This window comes from Gordionus sp. m RMFG-2023, chromosome 2, assembly GCF_954871325.1.
Source record: "Gordionus sp. m RMFG-2023 chromosome 2, tfGorSpeb1-WG-v2, whole genome shotgun sequence".
Taxonomy (NCBI): Eukaryota; Metazoa; Nematomorpha; class Gordioida; order Chordodea; family Parachordodidae; genus Gordionus; species Gordionus sp. m RMFG-2023.
In genome coordinates this window covers 54,343,304-54,370,957 of record NC_088776.1, presented here as the reverse complement: position 1 = coordinate 54,370,957, position 27,654 = coordinate 54,343,304, and the positions used below count along the sequence as shown (strand labels likewise).

At 26.1% G+C, this 27,654-nt stretch overlaps 2 protein-coding genes across 6 annotated transcripts; one reads left to right on the top strand and one right to left on the bottom strand.

Annotated features, from left to right (window-relative positions):
• LOC135924470 (enoyl-[acyl-carrier-protein] reductase, mitochondrial-like) lies at positions 1-1,065 on the top strand. Its single transcript, XM_065459526.1, has one exon. The coding sequence runs from the start codon at positions 1-3 to the stop codon at positions 1,063-1,065; it is 1,065 nt and encodes a 354-aa protein (XP_065315598.1).
• Positions 1,033-27,318, bottom strand: LOC135923433 (uncharacterized). 5 transcript variants are annotated; one of them, XM_065458170.1, is made up of 10 exons: positions 27,204-27,318; positions 27,118-27,163; positions 26,925-27,077; positions 26,759-26,871; positions 17,863-18,001; positions 17,447-17,814; positions 15,785-16,439; positions 15,505-15,647; positions 8,910-9,092; positions 8,248-8,833 (listed from the first exon to the last, which is right to left on the bottom strand). In XM_065458170.1, exons 1-10 carry the CDS (start codon positions 27,294-27,296, stop codon positions 8,789-8,791), a joined length of 1,938 nt encoding a protein of 645 aa, XP_065314242.1. In that variant the 5' UTR covers positions 27,297-27,318; the 3' UTR covers positions 8,248-8,788. The 5 variants fall into 5 exon arrangements, with proteins under 5 accessions (XP_065314240.1, XP_065314243.1, XP_065314241.1 ...); XM_065458168.1 differs by lacking the exons at positions 8,248-8,833; positions 8,910-9,092 and adding an exon at positions 1,033-2,189; XM_065458171.1 differs by lacking the exons at positions 8,248-8,833; positions 8,910-9,092 and adding an exon at positions 3,865-4,008.
• Positions 27,319-27,654: the final 336 nt, after the last annotated feature.

Here is a 27,654-nt window from a genome sequence, read left to right as displayed (position 1 = left end):
ATGATTTTCAAATTTAAAAAATGTAAACTCAGTTATTTTTTGAGATCTTATAATAATGGATTTAGCTGCAAATGGCTAGAATATGATAAATATGGAGATCCTTTAACAATTCTAGAATTGAAAAGTCATGATTATTCATCAGATGATATTAATAAAGAAATCATAGAAAAAAATATTTTGGTAAAGATACTTGCATCTCCTATCAACCCAGCTGACATAAATAAAATTAATGGAACATATGGATATAAATCAAAAGGCTTCCCAACAATCGCAGGGACAGAGGGTGTGGCTCAAGTTATAAATACTTACAATGACTGTGATTTGAAGAAAGGTGATAAAGTTATTTTTATAGGTGATCATTATATGGGAACTTGGAGAGAATTTGGATTTTTTAAAAGAGAACATTTATATAAAATCCCTGCTATTCATACAATGGCAGCAGCAATGTTGTTAGTAAATCCTTGTACTGCATATTCACTATTAAAAAAGTTTATACATTTAACACCAGGAGATGTAATTATACAAAATGGTGCTAACAGTGGTGTTGGGCAGTTTGTTATACAACTTGCTCATATTTTTGGTATTAATACAATAAACATAGTAAGAAATAGAGAAAACATTGATCAATTAATTGGAAATTTACAAATGTTAGGAGCTAATTGTGTATTTACTGATGATAGTTTAAAGAGTGATACTGTAAAAAATGTTATAAATAAAGTAGGATTACCAAAGTTAGCCTTAAATTGTGTAGGGGGACAAAATTGTTTAGATATGATTTCACATTTACAAAAAGATGCAACATTAATAACTTATGGAGGAATGTCAAAAAAACCAGTTATTATTCCTACAAAATATTTTATATTTAATAATCTTAAAGCATTAGGATTTATGCTAAATCACGATAAATCCACAATAACTCATGAAATCACAGAATTATGTAGTTATTTTAATAATAATTATTTATCCTTACCATCTTATAAAACTTTTAAATTGAATGAATATAAAGATGCAATTCATCATTCACAAACACCATATAATACAAGTAAAAGTATGTTTGTAAATTAAATAAGTTATGTAAAATTTTGATCATATAAATTATCGAAATAATATATTTATTTATTTTATGAATTATAATTATTTGCTAATAAAAAAATTTAAGTGTAAACATCTCTTTTGATAGTTTGATAACTTGGTATATCATTATATAAATCAATTTCCAAATGATTTGGTGATTGAAAATTACTTGGCTCATTTTGTTGAGTAATATTATATGTGTTTGATAAACCTTGAATAGTTTGAAAGGAAGGAATATTTTCTTGTTCATAGCTCAAAACAGTTTTTTTGATATGTAAATCACTAATGATTTCTTTCACACTATCACCATCCACAATTTCATCATTTATGGCATCTGTTAGTTTGTAACATTTTAGGTCAAATGAGTTGTTTATATTTTCTTCTAAATATTCACCATCTTTATTTGCAATGTTTAATAATAAGTCCTCAAATTTTGCTAGCAATTGAATCAATGAAGTATGGCTTTGAAGGTTGTAAGATTCAGTTGTACCATTTTCAATACAATCAGTATTATTTTCTGACTCATTATCATTTGAAAAATTTTTTGGTGTTAATACAGTGCTCAATAATTGGCAAATTTGGTGTATGTTATTAGGAAAAGCATTTATTTTAAATTTTTGAGCAAATTCTTTTTTGGATAAATTAAAGTGAGTTGGTGTTTTCGTTATCCTAATAATGTTAGGCTTGAAAGGGGGCAATGCTCTCAAAATTCCGAGGTTATCATGCAGTTGGCTCAATTCCATGTTTTTGGTGCTGTTACCACTATTCCAGATTGGTGTTAAAAACTCCCTAAAACGGGCAAAGATATCCTTCCTCCACAGTGTTCCACTTTTGGTATATGACTTGTAATCGATACTCAAGAATAAGTATTTTTTTATTGGGGAAGAGTTACTATAATTATTAATAATATGATTTGAGTGGACCAATTCTGAAGAGAGTATCCTTAAACAAGGCTGTAACAAATCGGGCCAGGGCTTGCGATTTTTATTTTTATGATTAGGTTCGATTAAAAATGGTGTTCTGGAACTTTGTTCTAAATCTGAAAAGATCACTATGATAAGGTCCGATGTTTTCATCTTGTTTTCAAGCCATAATAAAGGATTCTGGGGACGTCTCTGATAAAAAAATTATATTTTATAAATAATAAACAATTAAAAAAAATAAGAATGGCATGTTAGAGCTATCTGAAGGTGGCCGGAAAGCCAGAAGTTGGGCTTAAAAATTTTTTATTAAATATTTTTATCATCTGCAATAAAGAAATTCAAAGCAATTTAATGATTAATTTTGCGTTAAATTAATACTTTTTAATTTAAAAATTTGGGGACAGACTTGGGCCAAAAATAATTGAATTTTTTTTTAATTAGCATTATATATGTCGTATTGGGATATGGAATCTCGTGGGATTCGGAATCCCAACTTGGGGATTCGAGATCTTGAATCCCCACGTTTTTTGGAATCTTTTTTTTAAATTAAAAAAAATATATTTTTTTTAAATTATTAAATTATATTTTTTATTAAATATTTTAGCTTTATATAAAAATTTTAATATTTGGAGAATTTAAGAATTTAATAAAATCTTTCTTTTCTTTCTTTCTTATTACTTTAAGTGATCTTTCTTTTCTTTCTTTCATTACTTTCCTAAAATTTTTTATTTTAATATTTGGAGAATTTCTTATGAATTTAATAATCATCTGTATATATTTTAATACAATATTTCAATTTAATGAATAAAATTGACTCGTTTATTACTATATTTCGATATTTTTATTTTGTATAAATTTCAATAATATATTTCGAATTAACCCTTCCCAACAAAGGTTAAAAAAATCACTTAAACTTTAAAAATGGGGTCTATTTTACCCCTAATAAATACAAAATTTAAGATTTTATGCTAATTTTCCTAAAATTGCTTAGATTTTAAGACTTAATACTATATTTCGATATAATAAAAATATGTTACATTATTTTAAAAAATTATCACCAAATAATACTATATTAATTTAAAATAACATAAAAAAAATAATATACCCGACTTAAGCATAACCAATATTTTAATTTTTCTTTCTTTCTTATTACTTTCCTAAAATTTTTGAAAAAAATATTCACAAAAACAACAAAAAAAAATTGAAAAAACGAAAAAAAACAACACCAATTTTTTTTTAAATCTAGCTATTTTTTTTATATAATAAAAAATAAACTTAAACTCTATTCATTTCTCCCTTTAACCCCCTTTTATCTTTAATAATTTATTTTATCATATAAATGGAATTTCATCAAAACTCATTTTTTTTTAAAAAAAATCCCCGAGCACAAATTCGTGATTCAGACCCATATATTTTAAGTAATTTCTTATTGAACTTATTATAGATATAAATATATGGTTATTAGTTATCAATCGATAATTAAGACATATTGAATAGGCAACAAGCCAAGCGATACCTTTCGATGGAGAAGCTATTATTGGGGGGGGGGGGGGTCAGGACTAATTTTATGTATCAAATACGCCTAATTCTACTTTAATATGGTGTATAAATATATTTTTATTTATTAAAAAAAATTTTTAATTTAATCTTAATTTTCTTTCTCCTGTTTTTATAAGTCAAACCCTTATTCGAAATATATATTTTTCTATTAAATTTGTTTTTATTTCTAAAATAAAATAATATACTTTTTTGTCAATTTTTGCCGTCTAGTTTTTATTTTCTTTATTTGTTATATAATAAACTAATTAATATAAATTTTCAAAAAGGATAAAAATCATAAATATTTTCGCATGAATATATATTAAAAAAAAACAACAATTATTTAATGATACATGACATTTAGTTGAACATTTAAGATTGTTCTTGTAACATTCGCATCTTTTGTTCATGCAACCCATTTTGCAATTACATAACGACGTTTTCCCATAGTTTGTAACACTCCGGGAGGCTCCTAAATATTGTTAGCAGTTTAAATAAATAATTAATATATTTTATATATAGATGAATTTGAGGAGTATGTTACTATAATAAAAAAAGCTTAAATTACCTATGATTGATATATCTTTGTTGAGAACTTCAAAATCATTTAATTTTATCGTTTTATACAGACTAGAGGCAATAAACGGTGTTGAAATTCTTCCAGCACACGTACCTACCCATATTTTATTTTATTTTTTTCTTTTTAATATTTTCCCTACTAAATTTTTAGGACAGATATTAGTTCTATCTGTCCTATGGATAGGTAATAATACGTGATCACCTAAGATTAGGTTATTTTCTCCAATTATTTGAGAGTAAATTATGATTTGACGCCCTCGATCATTTAAATATGAAATAAAAGAAGGGGCCCTTTTTAAAATATTAGAAATACTATTCCCAATATTATTGATAGCACAACTATTTTTCCATATAATTTTGTTGCCAACATTTTTTGAATAAGGACTACTAGTAATATTATGGACAATTTTATAGTCTAGTGTAGATGACATATCAATTAAATCTATTTCCACCCGCCCCCAGACGGAATAGCTTACTAAAGGTTTTTCAACTGGCGCCTTTGGAAGATTTTTTTTATAGAGCAGATTGGACAATTTTGGATATATTTTATAACGAATTTTTGAAAAATTGAAGCATATACGGATTCTATATTTTTAATTGTTGTGTTGACACCGGGATGATTATTGTCATTATGGTGGACTTTTAATATGGATTGAATATTGGATATGATAATAATGGGGGTTTTTTTTTACAAAATAAAGACTCATTTTCTAAATAAAAATAAGAAAAAACTTTTAATTTTAATTTTGCCGGTATATTTAGAATAGATTTATATTTTGGAGTTTTTAATATCGTTTTAAAAATATTATAATCATTATCAGTTTTAGGTAAAAAAATATTAGGCATTAAAAAAAATTTTAAACTAAAATTATATATAATTATTTTATTTTTAGAAAAATGAAAATAAATTTGAAAATGTAAAAAATAAAAGAAAATAAAATATCTCGAAATATATAAAATAAAAGTTATTTAATTATAAATCAATCAAATTTTTCAAAATTTTTCTTTAGTATTAACTTGTTAAGGCCAAAATTTATATTTATACAATTTCATGAAAATAATAAATAAAAAAAAAGACATAAAATATATAATTTTTTAGCTAACTATGAATATGTATTTTTTTTATAAAAAAGTATATTTAAATTTATGATATGTACCTTATCTAAGTTCATTTTTTCAGAGCAATCCAATAAAAAAATATTTTAAATAAACTATTTTTAGTACCTCTTTCTAGAAAAATCACTTTACACATTTTTATGTTTGGTGAAAAAATTACTAATTTAGATTACTGATATTTTATATAAATATTATCCATAAGCATTTAGCATTATTCACACAAAAAATTAGAGCTTAAGTTTTATTTAATAGATATATAAAGGTGATGAATATGGCCATGTATTGACCACACATTATATAGATCAACAATTTTTTATTAATCATATTCTTTAAATAAAATTTTTTATAAAAAATTCTCTATAAAATCCATCTCTGTAAACATTCTCTGTAAAATCATTCCCTATAAAAAAATTATCTAACGACGTTCTCTATAATTGATTTCTCTGTAAAAGTTTCTCTGTAAAATACATTCTCTATGAATAAATTATCATAAAGGTTACTCTGTAATGGAAAATGTATATTATATTTTTATTTAACGATTAGGGAAAGAGGAGATATTAAATAAAAAATTTTAAGCCGTCACTTTTTTTATTGTTTGCCGATGAGCAATTATGTGAACGCTGAATACATTTGCTACTAAAATAGCAAAGGTTTCAAACAAAGATTCGTGTTTTCAAATTGTCCATAATATTACTAGTAGTCCTTATTCAAAAAATGTTGGCAACAAAATTATATGGAAAAATAGTTGTGCTATCAATAATATTGGGAATAGTATTTCTACTATTTTAAAAAGGGCCCCTTCTTTTATTTCATATTTAAATGATCGAGGGCGTCAAAACATAATTTACTTTCAAATAATTGGAGAAAATAACCTAATCTTAGGTGATCACGTATTATTACCTATCCATAGGACAGATAGAACTAATATCTGTCCTAAAAATTTAGTAGGGAAAATATTAAAAAGAAATAAAATAAAATATGGGTAGGTACGTGTGCTGGAAGAATTTCAACACCGTTTATTGCCTCTAGTCTGTATAAAACGATAAAATTAAATGATTTTGAAGTTCTCAACAAAGATATATCAATCATAGGTAATTTAAGCTTTTTTTATTATAGTAACATACTCCTCAAATTCATCTATATATAAAATATATTAATTATTTATTTAAACTGCTAACAATATTTAGGAGCCTCCCGGAGTGTTACAAACTATGGGAAAACGTCGTTATGTAATTGCAAAATGGGTTGCATGAACAAAAGATGCGAATGTTACAAGAACAATCTTAAATGTTCAACTAAATGTCATGTATCATTAAATAATTGTTGTTTTTTTTAAATATATATTCATGCGAAAATATTTATGATTTTTATCCTTTTTGAAAATTTATATTAATTAGTTTATTATATAACAAATAAAGAAAATAAAAACTAGACGGCAAAAATTGACAAAAAAGTATATTATTTTATTTTAGAAATAAAAACAAATTTAATAGAAAAATATATATTTCGAATAAGGGTTTGACTTATAAAAACAGGAGAAAGAAAATTAAGATTAAATTAAAAAAAATTTTTAATAAATAAAAATATATTTATACACCATATTAAAGTAGAATTAGGCGTATTTGATACATAAAATTAGTCCTGACCCCCCCCCCCCCCAATAATAGCTTCTCCATCGAAAGGTATCGCTTGGCTTGTTGCCTATTCAATATGTCTTAATTATCGATTGATAACTAATAACCATATATTTATATCTATAATAAGTTCAATAAGAAATTACTTAAAATATATGGGTCTGAACCACGAATTTGTGCTCGGGGATTTTTTTTTAAAAAAATGAGTTTTGATGAAATTCCATTTATATGATAAAATAAATTATTAAAGATAAAAGGGGGTTAAAGGGAGAAATGAATAGAGTTTAAGTTTATTTTTATTATATAAAAAAAATAGCTAGATTTAAAAAAAAATTGGTGTTGTTTTTTTTCGTTTTTTCAATTTTTTTTTGTCGTTTTTGTGAATATTTTTTTCAAAAATTTTAGGAAAATAATAAGAAAGAAAAATTAAAATATTGGTTATGCTTAAGTCGGGTATATTATTTTTTTTGTTATTTTTTTTATGTTATTTTAAATTAATATAGGGGAAACCGGGGTAAAACGATAGGCATTTTGCATATTTACCATAAAAATTTTAAACAAGAGTCAAACACAACAAATTATAGATCAATGTGTAGCCCCATCCCTCTTCTACAAGATAAAAAAAAGTGTAGCCCTTTATCTATAATATTTTAGGAGCTATGATTAGTTATGTAAAACTACTCATTTTCGCCATTTTACCCTGGGTACAGGGTAAAATGGATAAGCACTAGGGTAAAGTGGTTAAAATAATATTTGACACATATTTATTGTTTTATTTAACAAATATTACAAATTTAAGATTTATTTATGATTTTTATTTAAAAACTAATCGATACAATAAGGACATTAAAAATAATTATCATAATTAGCACATTTAGAATGTGCCCATTCAAGGCACATTGTACATTTTAGCCATTCATCGCCCTCGCGACTATTTTTATAGTTTTTATTACAAATAACACATAAACAATTATTTTTTGATATCTTTTTTTTTCTCTGAATTAATAATTTTTTTTATAAGGTGTAGATGTTAATATTTCTGAATTCTTTTTTTTAGATATTTTATCCGATGAAATATTGAATAATTTTGGAATAGGTATTATAGATGAAGGATTGAATACTTTATTATAATTTTTTGAGCATGATGGTAACATATCATGATAAGGTTCATCAATATCATCTGGAACATTTTCGTTCAATAATATAGATAAATCACTATCATTATTTTGAGTCACTGTAAGATTTTGAGTCACTGTAATATTTTCATCATTATTTTCAAATTCAATATTTGAGCTAGCATTTGAATTATTACAGCAGATATAATCTTGTTCTGTAAATATATTTGGGTTTAAAAGAAATATGCCACATGCTAACAACCCATTTAATATATTATTTGGTGTCACTGCCCTTGGTATTTCATTTTTTAACACTCCTGGAATATCATAAATCTGAAATTGTTGCCCACATGATTTCTCATCCATGTGTCAATAGCTCCATTATAAAACTTTTTCAATGGCCCATAAACTGCTTTGTCTAATGGTTGGAGTTTATGCGAGCAATGTGGTGGAAGTGTTAGAATAACAATCCCATTGGACCGACAATAGTTTATAACGGAAATTGAACAATGAGAGCTATGGTTATCTAAGATTAATAAGACATTTTTCTCATTGGATGCACTAGAATATTTTTTAAAGTGTTCCAAAAAAGATAAAAATTCCTCCTCTTGCATCCAACCCGATGCGTTTCCCACACCCTTAGATCCAATAGGCCCATCACGAATAAAGTGATCTTTGTATCGTTTTCTTGGAAAAATAAAAAATGGTGGAATGCTATGGCCTATAGCATTGATGGCTAAACATATTGTAACTAACGTTCCTCTTTCTCCTGACGTTATAGAGCCGACTTGTTTGGCACCCTTCTGTGCTATAATTTTTGCAGGAGTTTGAACGGTGGTGAAACCACTTTTATCTGCATTTCATATATTATGTGGTTCAAAGTTATAAGAATTATATAGCTTAATTAAATTTTCAAAAAATTTATTGACATTTGTGGGATTGAAGCCATATGCTCTTGCTAGACTAGTAGCTTCAGGGGTACGAATCGAAAGTTGGGAATGTCGTTTTCTAAACCCCATAAACCAGTCCTCTCCAGCCATACCATTAGTTGTCCAGCTTTCTGGGAAAGATTTGCCATATTCTTTAGCAAGCTGATATGCAAATCCTCTTATCTTGTTTATTTATAAAATAAAACAATTTCATTTTAATAATTAACAATACCAGTTCCATAGAGTTAAAATGATATATAATTAATTAAATAAATTGAATTAATATCATAATTTTAATAATGCTCAATTGGTAACTTTAATATTAAATATCAATATTTATTTGATTATAATAAATGAATGAATGAAAAATTTAATGTGAATAATTTTATATTTTAACCGTTTTACCCATAACAGCTTTACCCCTAGGTGACATATATTATATATATCGTTATTGCGTAACTTCTAATATAGCTAAAGATGTCAGATAAATTTTATTTTATAGTTAGTACATTAAGGAACATGTGTGCCAAATTTTGAATCCTGAGGATATGTAAATTTTACTAAAAGCAAAATATACTAGAGATTGATTTTTATATTTTTTGGGTAAAAAACAGTTTTTTGACAAAATATATAAAACCAGGTAAGTTTTTTAAAAGATGAACATAGGTAAGAAATTAGATATAAAAATACATCTTCACACCAAATTTAAGGTCTTTATACTCAATGGTTAAAAAGTTATTCGCGTTAACATTGTTACCCCGTCAATCGCTTTACCCCGGTCTCCCCTAGTATTATTTGGTGATAATTTTTTAAAATAATGTAACATATTTTTATTATATCGAAATATAGTATTATAAAATCTAAGCAATTTTAGGAAAATTAGCATAAAATCTTAAATTTTGTATTTATTAGGGGTAAAATAGACCCCATCTTTAAAGTTTAAGTGATTTTTTTAACCTTTGTTGGGAAGGGTTAATTCGAAATATATTATTGAAATTTATACAAAATAAAAATATCGAAATATAGTAATAAACGAGTCAATTTTATTCATTAAATTGAAATATTGTATTAAAATGTATACAGATGATTATTAAATTCATAAGAAATTCTCCAAATATTAAAATAAAAAATTTTAGGAAAGTAATGAAAGAAAGAAAAGAAAGATCACTTAAAGTAATAAGAAAGAAAGAAAAGAAAGATTTTATTAAATTCTTAAATTCTCCAAATATTAAAATTTTTATATAAAGCTAAAATATTTAATAAAAAATATAATTTAATAATTTATTTTTAAATTAAAAAAAAGATTCCAAAAAAACGTGGGGATTCAAGATCTCGAATCCCCACGTTGGGATTCCGACACGATTCCATATCCCAATACGACATATACATTCTTTCGTTTTTTTAGCATGCGTTCCTTTTGAATTTTCAATCACATAGATATAAGAATTTTGTCCTATTTTTTTATTAATAAAATTATTTAATTGAAAATAAGTTTAATAATTTGAGGTAACATTTATTTCTTGTAAAAGGTGGTAATAATATTTATAATTCCAAGCCAATAAGGCAAGGAGTTTTTCTTAATGTTTCTTTCTTATAAGACATGTGATTTGACAAACTGAGAAAAGCCTTTCACAGTAATTGAGGTATACCTTATAATCACATCACCTGTCAGAATATTCAATATAAATGTTTAAATTTCAAAAAAATGTATAGGCTGTGTGGTCTTAATTAGACTTAATTTTAATACTTATTTCTTTAAATTACCCTTACTTTTTAGTCGAAACAGTATAGTCGGCTGAGGTAAGCCAGGACATGGCTTCAAAAATTATTCGGAATATTTTGAGCCAAATAATTCGATTCTAAAACGAATTATTCGTCGAATATATGTATTACTAGTTTTATTCAAATATGAATAATTTACTATTCGATTCGAAATGAATATTTGATTCGTTTTCGAATAGGCATATAATTAACGTGTTATTTATTTTATCATAATTCTTGGAATGCATGCATGATTTTAAAACATGTGTCACTTAAAGGGGTAATTCCATGAAAATGGACCAGTGATTCGGATGGCAATTTCAAAAATGGAAGAAACTTGGTGTTAAATAGGTTGTATATTTTATATAAATCTAAATTTTAATGCCCTAGCTCAAATATACCCCAAGTAATGGAATGGGCCTTAAAAGTTAGATGAGAGCCGTTTCCTCTTTTAACGAATCTCAAGTCATTTTTGGTCTAAAGTAACAAATTATATATCATTTTGTAGCCCTTAAAATTTCCCTTAAGAAAATATTATATTTTAATATTTAAGTAAAAATATTAATGGAGAAAATATGAATATAAATTTTATTTTGTTTTTTATAATTTAGGAATAAAATAAAAGAATTATCATCAAATACGTTTATTATCAATATATTTAAGTAAAAAACGGAAAAAATGAGAATTTAAATTTTATTTAGTTTTTATATAGGAAAAAAAATCAATTATAGAGGACGATATCGATAAGTATGATTATAATATACTTTCTTTTTATTGGGACAAAAATGTATTTTTTCAAAAAATTTCTAGTATATATATATATATATATAATATTTCCTAGAAATAATAATGGTTATTTATGATATAAAATGCATGTTTTTATTTTAAAATTTTAATAATGTCTTTAAAAATAGCGCCTTCTATAATTAATTTATTTATAAAAAACTAAATTTTTTTATTCTCCATTAATATTTTTACTTAAATATATTGGTAATAAACATATTTCATGAGTTTTTGAAGCGCTTTTCAAAATAATTTTTTTTTGTTTTGCCAAAAAAATACAAGGACACTGAAGATATTTTAAAATAATTTACATTTTCACAAGGAGAATTTTAAGATTGCAAAATGACATATAATTTGTCAAGACCAAATATTTTTTGAGTAATTTGAGATTCGTTAAAAGAGAAAAAACCTCTCATCAAACTTTGAAGGTCCATAACTCGAGATATATTTGAGCTAGAACATTAAAATTTTGATTTGTATAAAATATAAAATCTATTTAACCTTCATGCCAAATTACATCCATTTTAAAAAATATCATCCGAAAATCATGTTATTTTGGTCGATTTGACATGTAATTACCTAAACTCTATGTTCCAGAACTTAAAAGAAAGTTTAAAAAAATGAGATTATTAAATCGAAAAACAAAAACATGTTACATAATATATTTCTAGAGTATTTCAAAAATTTAACATAAGATTTGGTTAAAATTTTATGAAAGTTATTTTCCAAAAAATAAATCGTAAGTTTTTTATAAAACATCAAAAAGGAGCAAAAGATTACTTTGATATTATTACAGCCAACAAGGCCACAAAACTCTACTTTCTTTTTTTTAGAAAGAAAAATGATGTAGAAAAATTATTATTCTCTTGCAAATAAAGTCGAATTATATAATTTTGTAAAGGTAATGTAAACTAAAATGAGTTAAAAGGACTTTTAAAAGACAAGGAATCTTAGATTGAAAAGGAATTCGAGGGTTATTGCGCTCCTCCAGAACCTTGCTTTATTACTCAAGTGGTAGCCCTTGCTAGCCCCATCCCTAATTTACGAGACACATTTAAACCCTCTAAAACCTATAGAGAGCTACTGTTAAAAGATAGAAATAAAAAACTAGGGTGACATCGATAATATGGTAATAAGCTTAAAGAAGGGAAAAAAATTGGGCAAGAAATAGGTAAAAACAATTTTGATAAAAATTTGTTGTATTGTTTACCAAAACACCCATAAGTTCCAATTAAAATAGCTGAATACTCATTATTAATAAATCTGTCTTTATTATTTATCACTCATTGATGCTTGTTGGCACTCATTGGAACTTGTTTGCGCTTATTGGCAATCCTTAGGGGAAAAAGCTATAGGCAAAAGGCATCCTAACCCTCATTGGCACTTGTTGACACTCATTGGGGCTTGTTGGCGCTCATTGGTGATCCTTAGGGAAAAAAGCCTTAGGCGAAATGTCTCTATAAGAAAATCACCTCAACCCTCATTGGCACTTATTGGCTCTTCTTGTTCTTCGTTGGTTCTTGTAGGCAATTATTGGGGCTTGTTGGCACTTATAGCGCTCCTTAAACGAATAAGCTATAAGCGATATGTCTTAGGCAAAATTGGCGCTTAATTCATAAATTTTAAATGGAAATCATTTTTAAACGCAAAAACGTCAAATAACAGACCCGTAAAAAATTGTAACTAGTAAAATGTAAACTAACATGTAGTGGTTCGATTTTTAAAAATAGTCAATAGTTAAGCCACATTTTCAAAAGTAATTCGTAATTGAGTCCAAAATAAATTTTTCTCTAACCAATTACATGCTACCTTTAATTTTTTCAAGATTTAAATATATTATTTTGAAAATTACCTAAATTTTCATCTATTTATAAATTGCTTCAAAATATATAAGGTGGAAGAGCTTTATTTTATTATCTTATTGCTAAGTGTCTAACAATTTGAAACGCTTCAAAGGACCGAAATCCGCTGGAATAATTTTAAAAATAATTAAAAGGAAGTTAATAACTTTTTCAATTACCAGATAACAACAGTTTATATAATTCATTAGGTTGATCTCTTAAGTCTATCTTTCCTTAATTATTTTGCAAAAATCCAAAAATTGACATATTTTAGAAAAATATTGTTTCGTTTCCCATTAACAATTTCTGGACAAACTACAAGTGAATAAATGATTTTGAGCAATGAATGTCAATCCTTTGAAAAACTAAAAAAATCCTTATTGGAGTTTGAAATAAATTATTTGCAATATATTTCATGTTCCGTCAAAGTTATGGACTAAATAGACCGCCATATTAGGCACTTAAATCCTGCAGATAGGGCAGGGCTCAGCTGCAGGTCGGGTGCTAAAAGAATCAATAAAATTTAGTTCCTTCCTATTGTTCCCTTTTTGATATTATTTTTAAAAAATTTGAAGGTGAAAAATATTTCATATTTATATCATTATTTGTAGTTTGTAATAAAAGGGAAATAAAATAGACCATCAAAATTATCAGAGTTATTGCCTGAAATATTTTATAAATTAGCGAATAACACTAAAATAGAAAATCAAATAAAATATTTTGACTTTATTTCTTAGCTCCGTTTATATAAAAAGTCGGGAAACAGTAGAGAGAAGGGAATTTAAATTTGCCATCAGGAGTTGGGCTGTATCTGAAAAATGTCGCGGGTATCTAAGTCACACGATCGCACCCATAATTTAAGTTAAAGTAAGAATCACCATAACACAACCTATTTCGTTACTTAATATGCAACACTAAACGGCAGTATTAAGACAATTTAGCGCGTGATCATTGATGATTTAAATTAACTTGTAGTATTTATATATTTAAGATAGAATGTATAAATTTTATAATTTAAAACAAATTCCTATTCCCCAAGATTAAATATTTTAAGAATAAGTGTTTGCAACGTGAGACTATCTTTTACCTGTTTTTTCATGAAATATTCGATAACGTCATGAATTATCCTTATTTTAACAAATAAACCATCACTTTTTGAATGCAGGTGTAGCAAAAGTTAAAGATGTAGACTATATCGCAAAAAGTTATTCCACACAGATTAGACCTCATGCTTGGGACAATTTATCTCACTCAACTCAACGTTCTTGAGCAGGTAGTTTAGGGCAGAGTATAGGTCTAAAAGTTAGAGTTAGATATGGTTTATGGTCAGTATTTTAAAAATAGGTGCATATATATTTTTATGTTAAATTTTTAAAAATTGTTACATCATGAAATCTTCACTATGGAATAAAAATTTGAAAGTTTTGGTTACAAAGTGTTTTATATTTTAACTTTAAACAAATTGTCGTATCATCGAATTTTAGTGTGACGCCATACAGGACAATTTAACTGATAGTTTAATGGAAGCAGTGGTGTAGCTACGGGGGTGGTGGTTGTCGGGTTTGGAGCCCTCCCAGAGCAAAAATTTATTTTTAGATTATACGTTCAAAAGACTTATAAGTGGTGACTTTATATCAAATAAATACCATTAATATTTATATTTTTCTGGTTTTGATGTTTGTGGAAGGATATTATATAACTATCGAAATTATTCTGGATAGTATACATTGAGAATAATCTACTAAATTATAAAACAAATTATTGATGCATTTAAAAAATATATTTATTATATATTATCGAAGATATGGTTATGATTTATAAGATAAACCTATATGTATGGACCCCCTCTAAGGAAAACTCCTTAGCTACGCCACTGAATGGAAAAAATATTATTTTTTAATAAAAAAATTTTAAAATATGTTATATATTTTGTATAATGATTGTCACATCATTACTTAAGCGGAAGAAAGCTTTTATAAAATAAAAAATGGATATAAGGAAAGGTAATTAAACTGTGAATTTTAAATTTTTTTATAATTAATCTACATTTATGAATACGTTTGCCTCCCTGGTTGTTTATGAAGCATACATGTTTTAAAATTGTTTTACCTTATTGAAGAAAAAAATTTATTTTGATAGGGAAGTGCCCTAAGTTTAATTATAACAACTTTTCCCCCATCTTATAAGATCAAATCAAATAAATATTTTACTTCTAAATCCCATACGTCAAGGATGACTTTACAATTGAAAAGTTTTTCGATGATACGGGCTAATGTTTCAACTGCCAAACAATGATTCCTCCCGGATTCGCGCGAATAGATCATTAGAATCGACGGACTATCTGATAACTTATCTATATTTTATTGAGTAATTATTAAATCATATATTTTTTTAAGATAAGATTGTATTCGAAATAATTAATAGTCTAGATAAAATGTTTCAATTTATTTAATCGAATATATCCATAAAAATTATATATTTAATAAATACCCAGTAACTTATCCGTGTTTTCTTTAGGTGGGGCTCGATAACGACGTGAAAAGGAACCCCAGCATTTGTGATGAAGTGATTTGCGTGAACGAATATATCTAAACGTGATAAATAGGGATACCAAAATAATGGACAGAAATCCAAAGCCAACAATAACTCTAATTCGAACTATATCCAGTTGGATCTGTTTCATTGAGGAAGAGAAGTATATCAGTTTTGAAACTAATGCTACGTCTATTCTTTGATTAATATTGTAACTATGTTTCTTATCAAAGAATTGTAAAAAATAGGGCGTAGCTTTAAATCCCATAGACATGGTTGCTTCAAAATCTTGTGCGGTTGAGTTGGATTTAGAATAGCATTGTAAAAAATGGAGCCAGGATGTGATTAAGCCATTTTTCGTGTAATTTTCAGTCAAACATTTGATCTTGTTATAAACAGGTTTGGCGGTAAGGAAAAAAAGAATGTTTGGTTGTAGGATACTTTCCAAAAGGCCTTGTATTTCTAGCGAAGAGCCCAAAGGCGGGGAGAAGAAGGTGGCAAAAAACCGTTGAATTTGGTGCGAATCAAGAGATTGGTCTAAATGGTTCAAGCGATCGTAAAAGGTTTGGGTGAATATATCGGCTAATTCAATAAACAAGGTGTCATTGTCACCCTAGTATTTTTTTAAAAAAAATGAATTCAATAAATAATTAATAATTCATATAATGTGTTAATAAAAAAATTTTTTAAAAAAAGGAGTTGTAAAGCTTAATATTTTACATGAAAAACAGAGGCAGATGTCAAAATTTTTGGTCAGATCCGGTCATGATTACTAGGCAAAAAAAATTATTTCCAAATCCCTGGATTTATTTGGAAATTTTATGGACTGGCTCAGATTTCTTTAAATTTTTGATATTTTATAAAAGTTGCATTCATAGTAGACCGACCCGACATGATTTAGTAGCTTCGATTTTCAAAATCTATTCATTGGTCCAATTTTTCTTTATTAATCAAAATTTCTTAGATTATTTTCATGAATAGAATTAAAGATAAAATTGGTCTCTTAAACAGATTTTAAAAATCGATCAGCTGTTAAATCGTGCGGGATCTGACCCCACTATGAAATCGGCCTAACTTTGGCTGTGTTTTGCATAAATATTAGTGATAAATAAATAATAAACAAGTCATTATTGTCATTTTTTCAACTGATTAATCGGTAAAATTTTAAATTTAATTTTTAAAAATAGACATGCCCCCCAGATTTTTAATTCCGGGCAAGGTTCCGGGCCCGCAGGTCTCTGATAAATAAATAGATACATATTTACCTAATATAGTTTATTCGCCAAAAAAAATTATTAATAATATTTATTAATTATACTTAGTGTCGTTACGCGGCTCTATTTGAGGAGTCTTGAGCCGATTTTTAAAAAGGGCCAACTCAATATTTTATCCAAAAAAATACTAATAGAATGTCCAAAAACCTTTGTGCTATCCATGAATAACATCTTCAGGCTTGATTGAAAAATATTTGGTGTAAAATATTGAGTTTGTCGCTTTTAAAAAATCAGCTCAAATCGAGCTGTTTAACAACACTAGTTTTACTAATTCCACCTCTCTTTATAAAATAAAAGGCTAGTGTAGTTAATTGCCAGTTATTAAATTGTTTATAATGTTAAAAACCCTGAAAATCCTTTTTTGGCTAATTGGAAGTATGTTTGGAACCAATTTTGAACCAGAATTTATGTCATTTAGATTTATATGGTGTTGCTTAAAAATATCGGTATTATCTGTATCATTGTCATCCGTCGTCCTGATCATCCATAATATCACCTCCATTTCTTGAAACAAATTTGGGTAAAGGTTATATAAATTGCTACTAGGAAATTGAAGTTTAACTTCAATCAATTTTTTGGAAAATTCGTTAATAGTAACGTGTTTCTGATTTAAATTTCGATCATCATTGTCATTGAACATATTTAGATATACATTATCATAGAATGGATTATAGGCTAAAGTTGGTTTCCACCGTAAAGGATTATTAATAGGATCTGTTAATTAATACATATTTAATACATTATCTTTCATAGGGTAATTACCAATATTAAAGACCTCGGGGATTACTAAATAAAATCCTTTATAAATATTAACGGGTAGCAGAGTCACTTGAACCCAGTAAACTAATGGCTGGTAAGTATGAACTATCATAAAGAAGCAGTCATAGAAGAAAGTTTTTCTCTATAAATTTGTTTTTTTTAAAATAAAACAGAAAAAAAATAAAATATATTCGATAAGATTATATATTTTTTTAATTAATTTATTATATATAAATTTTATATTAAAAACGCATTATAGAGTAATTCCATGACAAATCGACCAGAATAACGTGATTTTCGGACGCCCATATTTAAGATGGATGAAATTTGGCATGAAGGTTAAATCGATTGTATATTTTATAAAAAAGAAGATTTTAATGTCCTAGTTCAAATATATCCCGAGGCCTTCAAATTTTGATGAGAGCCTTTTCCTCTTTCAGCGAATCTTAAAATACTAGGAATGTATATTTTTTGGGCCAATATTTCATCTATTTTAAAATATCGATTATCGACTAATATTATAAAATTTTTTAATCCAATAATATGGCGTATTAATTAAAAAAAATTACAAATTTGAAAATATATTTGTATTATGTAAATATATTAAATAAATAAGTTATTTATCAATAAAAATATTTTATATACTTTTAGATGGGTTTGACTAAACTGCGAATGCTAAGGTAAACTACGAATGCTTAGTAAAAAATTTTATATATTATCTTTTATTTGTAGTGAGATCCATTTTCCTATGATATAAATAACTTATAACAAATTAAATTTATAGATATTCAAAAAGAAATATACATTAATAGTTAAATTATCTTTTAATATAATTATACTAAAAATATTAATAATTAAATTTTAAATTTCAATAATATTAAATCCGCAAGATGGCGTTTTATTATTTTATAAAAAAATTTTAAATTATTTTTTGTTTTATTATATTCTAATATTGTATTATTACTTAAAAAGTAAGCTAAATTCCATATATTATCTATCATTCGATAAATTGCAAGAACAAATATAGGTTTTTATAAATTACATATGATCACATTTTAATGGTTAAAGTAAGATAAATTAATTCTTTAAAATAATTTTTGCATACTTGATATTAATCTTTTCTATAAATAGCCACTTTGTTTTTATTGCCATTATTACAATTACAATATTACCATACAATAATATCATTCTAATAAATAAGATATCACAGAAAAATTTTATCGAAAAATAATGTTTATAAAAGATTATTTTACACCTAGCATAAAAATGTATATAATGTATAAAGATTTACCATTTTTAGGGGAAATATATAATTTAGATAAGGGATTCCGGTAATTTTATAAATGTCGTTATATTTTATTTGTAAAATGATATATTGGTTTTAAGTTATTTGTTCGAATTTTCAGTAGATTTCGAAAGACTTTGATTTGCTATTCTGATATATAATAACTTGGGGTTTTAACGTCGGCGAATATCTAATGAGAATTGTTGGTGGGTTAAGCGTCCATGTATTTCTTTTTCTACAAATTTTGTTTTGTTAAGTTAATCGTTATAGTAATATAATTTGATTGTTTAAATGACCATGAAAAGGGTCTTTGGATTTTGTAGCGAACTTTTGGTTGAGTGGCCCTAAAAAGGGCCTTTGGGTGTTATGGCCTAAAAAGGGCCTTTGGGTTTTATGGCTCTAATAAGGGCCTTTGGGTGTTATGGCCCTAAAAAGGGCCTTTAGATAAATTAATTCTGAAATAAATTAGTGCCTACTGGTTAATTTTTATGTAGGAACTATAATAACTAGGCTCTAGTTCTATCTGATCTAGATCTTTTAGATTGACACGGTTTTAGATCCTATAGGTTGAATTAATGTCAATCCACCACATGTCGAGGTAATTTTTTTCCATTTATTTGTACTATGTGATTTAAGCACATTTAATATTATTTTTTTACGTTGATCGTCACTTATCTGGTCCCATTCATGACGAATTTTTGTCACATCATACTTTTTTGTTAAAATTTCCCATACCAAGAAGGGCTCTTTCAAAATCTTTTTCTTGTGCTAAACTTAATTCATAAATTTTATTGACCATCATATGCACAGGTGTTGTAGAATCTCGGTTAAACTTTATTTTTAACACATTATTTAAAGATTCGCACGATATCACCTTATTTTTTAAAGGTAAATATACATATAAAAATAAATTATTTTTTAAACTGGCATCTATATGTTTCAATAATTTAATAAACTGTTTATCTCTACAATAATCTGGCAGTTTTTCAACCTTTTCTCCAAAGATTTTATCGCTTAATGTAAATACAAGTCCTTCTTTGCCAAAAATTTTAATTACAATATCTTCCCTTGTCCTTGAATCCATCCCCTCTTTATCCTGTAAAAATAAGTTTAGATTCTTTTTCATATGATAGGTGCATAATATATGTGTAGAATTACTAATATTCTTCCTTAACGAAGTTATTAAACCTATCTCCTCATCGCTGCCGAATATAAGATTTTCAACATTTATTTTATTTTTTTTGAAGACGCCTTCCAAGTGCGAAAAGAAAATGTTAAAAGTTTCATAATCAGAGCTGCCATGCAAAAATATAGGACCAAAGAATATAGGATCCTGTGAATATTTAGACATGAGCCCTTGATTCTTGAAAATGTTGTCGTCACAAACAGGGGCCTAAATTATAAGTTTTATAAACACCTATAATACTAGTAAAATCTTGAGAACAAATATATTTAATATTATCTAACATTAAACTAGTATATAATAATAGCGAACATACTCTGTCTGGGCTTATATCTATTTTTTTTAATACTGGATATTTATGAATATTTTTTAGTAATTCATTTATCTGGTCAGAAAAATTTTTAAAATAACAAGAATCATTTTTATGAAATTCGTTAAATTGTATATTACGAATTTCTTTGATATCCCTGGGAGTAAAATAATTTTCTTCATTTCCTATTAAATCTTGGTACACGTCTTTTGGAGGATGATGCACTACCTTTTCCTTAATTTGTCGCATTATACATACTGGGGTACGACTATAAACCCCTGAGTAGTTTCTGTTGTTTCCATGTGGAAACAACCCTGGATATGTTCCTATGTATTCAACTATAAATATAGATTGAATAAGATGAACTGAGCTTCAATATTTATCTAAATGGCATATTCTTCTTTTATACGTTTTACAATTTTTCAATTTTGTATAATAACGATTTAAAATTACCAAATCATGAGGATTTGGTTATGGTTTTGCTGCAATAAATATATGATTATATCGTTTTGTGGTGGACTTGCCAAATAAGCCATTCTTAATAACCAAAGGACCACTGCTAATTGTATTATCATTGATATTTATACTATAATAATTTTTTTGTTGTACCTGTGGATGTACCAGTCCACGCGCCACAATCATCGCTATACACTAATTTTTTACCCCTTTCTTTCAAAATCATATTCTCTTTATTACTTATTGTAAATATAATATTGTTTTTGATACCGGTTGGTATTGATTCTAGAATATTTATGGAATTCAATAACATATTCATAATAATATCGGTGTCTAGAAAAGGTAAGCTGCTACTAACAATTGATGATAAATTAGTAATAGTTCGAAAATTATTGTTAACTGAAGATGGAAATATGAATGGTGAATCATTAAGGATAGCTGGCATCAAAACGGGTGATAAACAAGCATTACTAGATGGGGAATTGATTAGAGGTTGAAAAATATGTGGAGGATTATTGTCTGCTGATGATGAAGTATGTGATAAATGACTCATACTAGACAGGGATTTGATTGAAGGTGAGATAGGTGGAGAATCATTGTCAACAGAAATTGGAGAATCGAATAGTAAATCATCATCAGATAAAATAGTTGGTAAATAGCTATTAATGATATTCGATTGGAGGTGGAAAAATATGTTGGGAATTATTTTCAACTAATGGAAATATAAATGGTGCTACATCAATTCTAGGTGACAAATGACTAATAATTGGTGGAGGACTCGATGGTAATGATTGTAGGTAATAGAAATGATTTGGTTTAAAATTCGCCAATTTATTGGGGTAATTTAAACTCGACCACATAAAAACTAAGTTAATTGAACTTGTTATTCTTATGGCCCGCCCATATACTGGTGTGGTATAGGCGCTATACATCCCAAGATTAGAAGGTGGACAATAAGATTGAAATGCTTTTCCCATACACTTGATGCATAAAGATGCATCATTTGTGCCCAGCCTCCTACCATCAATGCATTATTTAAAATATTATTGTAATCAGTAGTGGAAATTCTTTCATCACTTATTGTTTTATTACTACTGTAAAATTTATCATCTATATCATAATACTTTCTATTAATTATTATTTCAATTGCTGTCAAGAGTCTCATGTAGAGATGTTCCTCCTCATGACCAAAAATTGCTAGTGACAAGCAACGATAAAAACAATTGCCATCCCCAATAACTTTTCTAGGCGAATAATCTTCTAAAAGATGCCCCTGAAATGATTTTAACAACCTTTGAGAAATAAGGTCTTCCTCCCTAACTAAAAAATTATCATTACATTTTGTTGATAAATTGTAATGTAAACTGATAAGGCTCAATTCATTTACTGCTGAATTAACTGAAAAATTATTCTGTAATCTAAGCAATGAAGAGCATGGCTTCACATCTATCTTCTCCATCATTGCCTTTTTGAAATAAGATTAATAAATAAAATTAAATATATTTATTCTTTCTGATCATTTAAAGATAAAAGTCAACAAAATTAGACTGTTAACACTTTATAATTATTTGTTTTATACTGCTCAATCATTGATCATAATATCAATTGTAATCAGAGTTGTGCAGTACCACAAATATTTGTATCTAAAATACAAGATACAAAATCCTTTTGTATCTTGTAGTACCTTTTGACATTTTTAATAAGATACTAATATCTGTATCTAAGATCCTTTATTCTGAAAAAAAATCTTGCATCTTTTTCATTTTAATTTTCTTGGCAAAAGATACAGATACTTTTTAATATTCATATTTAAAATTTTACATATCACAGCATATATCTTATTTTCTTCAAGAATATTGTATTAATTTCCATATTCTTTTCCGCCATATTTTAAATATATCGAAGACCAAAATTAACTGAAAAATTCAACTTATATTAAGATAAATGGATATAAAATAACCCAAACGAAATTAGTAAAGATTATATTTTATATATAAATGCAGGGATCAAAACTGAATCTGAAGCATTATTTTTAATTGAACCTGAACCTTTATATTTATCCGAACCTTAACCGAACCCTTTTCGGTTTAGATCCCTGTATAAATGTAACTCGACAGAATATCATTACCAATTTTATGTAATATATTTTAATTTGCAGGATGGTAGTGAAGAAGAAGGTTGTGAAATTTAAGTTATGGAAATAAGTTCCCATGAATCAAATCCTAATCTTAAAATTTTAAATGGAAATTTTTTTTAAATAAAAGTTAAAAAGGCTGGATATAAAATCTGTATAAACATTTAAACATAAATTTTGTTACATATTTAAAATATATTATTAATATGTGGCTATAAGGAGCATAGGTTTTCTTAAAAATTCATTCTTAAGATGGTATGGACAAAATTTAAGAAAATATTTTCCAATAATTTGAATATAATGAGGCTTTTTTGATATGAATATCACATCAATATTTTAAGATATGAATTAAAGAATACTTTCAAAATATATTAATAAAAGAAGCCCTAAATGTAGTATCATAGTATATAATCAAAACTACATCAATAGATTTAATATCTAATAAAGAAAATATTTTTTTTGGTGAAACAAGTGTTGCTGAGTTCAATAATACAAATAACATTTTTTTATAAATATAATACTGTAATATCTTCATCAACTTCAATTGAAAGGTTATTTGGTTTTGGTACAATGCTATGTATGCCAAAATGGCAAAGGTCTAATACTAAATTATCTGAAAATTTTGATTATCTTATAAAATAATAAATCTATTTTAAATACTCTTTTACAAATTAATATTTCAACTCCCATTAAAATACTAGTCTCCCTTCCCTATCTATAAGAATAAGCTATTACTGATATTAAAATGCCTGATATATTAAGTCATTATTAAATATTTTATTAATTATTGTAAATATTCATTCTTACTAAATGAATATGTTATGTTCTTCACAAATAAATAGTAAAAACTATATTTTATAAACTATTCTAATTTTATTTTGATATTTTGAAAAAAATACTAGTATCTGTATCTAAGATTAATTTTTACACATCTGTATCTAGATTCATAAGGACCTACCCATGTAATATAAATATTTTCTTACGTGATTATCCATTTCTGATTGAATATATTAAGATATATGACGACTAGAAAAAAATCTATTGTTATTGAGGTAAAAAAAGGTAAATGAATGAATGGCATCATGTGAAATATTTATATAAATAAGATTCTAATTATACAAATATAAATTAATCATTTAATATAATATTTAGATAAATCAAGATAAATAATATTTAAATTATTTTATTTAAATAGTAACTTGGTATTATTGAATATCATTTGACACAAAATAATATTTACTTTACCAGCATGATTTTGTTTTAATTATTATACAAAGCCCTCCACCATGCGTATTATGATAAGTCAGCTTATTAAAATGAATCTTTAATGTTTTAGGAGTAAATTCTGATATATAACATTTTTAAATGATTATATTTTTTTATAATATAATAATACTCGCCAACTTGCGGATTTAATATTATTGGAATTTATAATTTAATTATTAATATCTTTAATATAATTATATTAAAAGATTTAAACGATTTATTATGAGATAAAAGATAATTTAACTATTAATATATATTTCTTTATTTTGAATATATCTAAAAATTTAATTTTTTATAAGTTATTTATATCATAGGAAAATGGATCTCACTACAAATAAAAGATAATATATAAAAAATTTTACCTAAGCATTCACAGTCCTACTCATGGAATGTAAATGTTTTCTTACGTGTTTATTTAAATCTAGAAATTAATTTTTATAATTACTCAAAATAAAAGATATATGTTATATGGCATCTAGTTTCTAAAAATAAAATCAAATATTTTTATTTTATATTAAAAATTCATCAATTGATAAATTTCGATATATTAAAACAAAGCCCATTTTTTAAAAAATATTAAGCCCGACCCAGTCCAAACCCGATATTTTTTTAAAAAATAAAACCGGCCTGGGTACGGGCCGAGTTTACTTTTGCATATCTCTAATTGTCATACGAATGTGTGTTTTTTTCCTATTTTCGTTTGTAAGAAAAAGAGATCGAAAGTCGAAATCAATGCAGCCCGTATAAATGAGTTGAAACATATGGGAAGAATTTATTTTTTTTTTAATAATATTTTCTAATTATTCACAAATCTAAAAAAAAAATATCAGAAAAACAAATTTAATTGAATTATAATTTGGATAAATGAAATGTTAAAAAATAATAAAAAATAAATAAATAAACATGTTATTATAAAAAAAATGATGAATAAATTATTTTGATTGAATAAACGGAGGTGAATGAGATGAAGTATGTTTTATTTATTTATTGTTTCTAATTTAAAAAAAAAAAATTTAGAAGGGAAGTTTTAAGATGGTTGATGATATTATTTATAAGTTTCGCACATTTCGCAAAATTTTAATTATAGCAGATCATTATGATATATTTAAATGACTTATGTTATGGTAGTTAAATTATAGATGTTGGATGTAGTGTAGTGATGCAGAATTGCTTCTTGAGCGGATTTTTAAAAACGGCTAACTCAATATTTTAGGCAAAATTCAATACTTACATTACCAAATAGAATAACACCAAATAATTCAACACTCAATTAATTATAGCACCCAAAACCTAACAATTCATACGAATAAGATATGCTAATGCTAAAAAAAATAGATAAATAATTTATTTATGACCATTGTATTTGGAAAGAACAGTATTCTAACTTGTTACCTTCTTACCTTTATCTCTCTATATACTCATTACTGCTATTACAAAATCTGAAAGGATAAGTTCCACGTACAAGGTTTGTTGGTATCCTTGAGAAAAAATGGGCTTAATTCACTTCATAATAATGTATTAATAAAGGATTGCATATTTAATTTATTTGTACTGTTTAAGCCAATCATTATAAAAGATGAAGGAGCTAATAAATTTGATATTATTTCTTTGTTAGATTATCTGCAACAAGAAAAGGTAATAAAAATATCAAACAAAAGTCACATTCATATTCAGCTAGTATAGGTAAATGACTCGATTGAGCATTTTTAAAGCAACGAATAATTACCTAAGCTTCTATAATTTTCCCACAGATGGCAGAAAGGTTTGGACATGTATTGGCGTCAAGGCTTATGTAATAATATTTTGTTTAACCTTGTTCTAGCTTCACCATATTTTTTAATAAGATAATTAACTTTTAAAAAATATAAAAAAACTTAATAATTTGTTAGTTGGTTATTTTGAATAGAAAAATCATTCTTTTATGACATTAGTTCAAAGATAGATTTAAATAAAAAATCAATTTAAATATTAGATAGTTATTGGTTATCAGACTAATTTTGTATTATTCATAGGAACTTTGATTGAATCAATATAGATTGGCACAGCTCCAAAATATTTATAGTAACATTAAATTAAAAAGGTGCAATAAAATTTAGGTCTGATCCAACCCAAGAAATAAATTATTCAAATCCAACACCCTGAGTGGGATTTGGATCAGCCTTGTCAATCTGTGTAGTGCTCTTGCCAGAAATTGATTATAACATTTAGTAATGTTAACAACTTTGTCATATATTAAAAGCTTTATAAAATTATATATAAACTAACATTTGTTATTGACAAGCTTGGATTAAATTCAAAAATCTTGCATCGATTTCCTTTTTGTTGGTATAAATGATCACCATAAATATTTGATATTTCTATAATCATTGTTGTAATATCTATAAAAATAAAAACAGTTAATTTCTTTTTTATAATAAAATCATTTATAAACTTTGAACATTTTCAATATCCCATGTTACATTTAATGCTGAATATTGACTATTATTTGAAATATGTGTTTGAACTTCCCATTTATATGATATTGGTTTTATAGATATAAATGAGCTACTTGGGGAAAAATACTTATTGCTACTTTTATCACAGCCTAATAGATGTATGTATAAATTTCTTAACATATATATAACTTGTCATGATAGAGAGCCTGCACGAATTAGGTTGTGGCAATGATATCTAAGGATTAGTGGCTATATGACAATGTTTATTTGTTTACTTGAAAAGAACAATCATTTCGTCTACAAAGCTGTTGATTTTCTCTTAGCGCGAATATATGTATAATATAAAAAGTCAAAAACTGAATATACATATGACTTCATGAAATACGCTGAACTTTTTAAGAACAGTGTCAATCATAAAAAGGTAAATATTTTTTCCCAGGTTAAGCATTACGCCATATGATAAGTGAGTTATGAAATTAAAACATGTTGGAAACTCAATTATATTATTTTCAAAAAATATTTTTAAACGATATTAAGCTCCTAACTTTATTATATATGTGTACAATATAGCGGCGCTTAGTTCTTTTAAATGTCCATTAAAATAGGGAAAAATGAAAAGGCGTTATTAGTAAGGAGCGCAGGGGCAGGAGTTCCCCGAAAACTTGAAGAGTCCCCTAAAATTTGATTTTTTTTACTGCTAAAAAGAGAAGGTAATTTTCGATAACA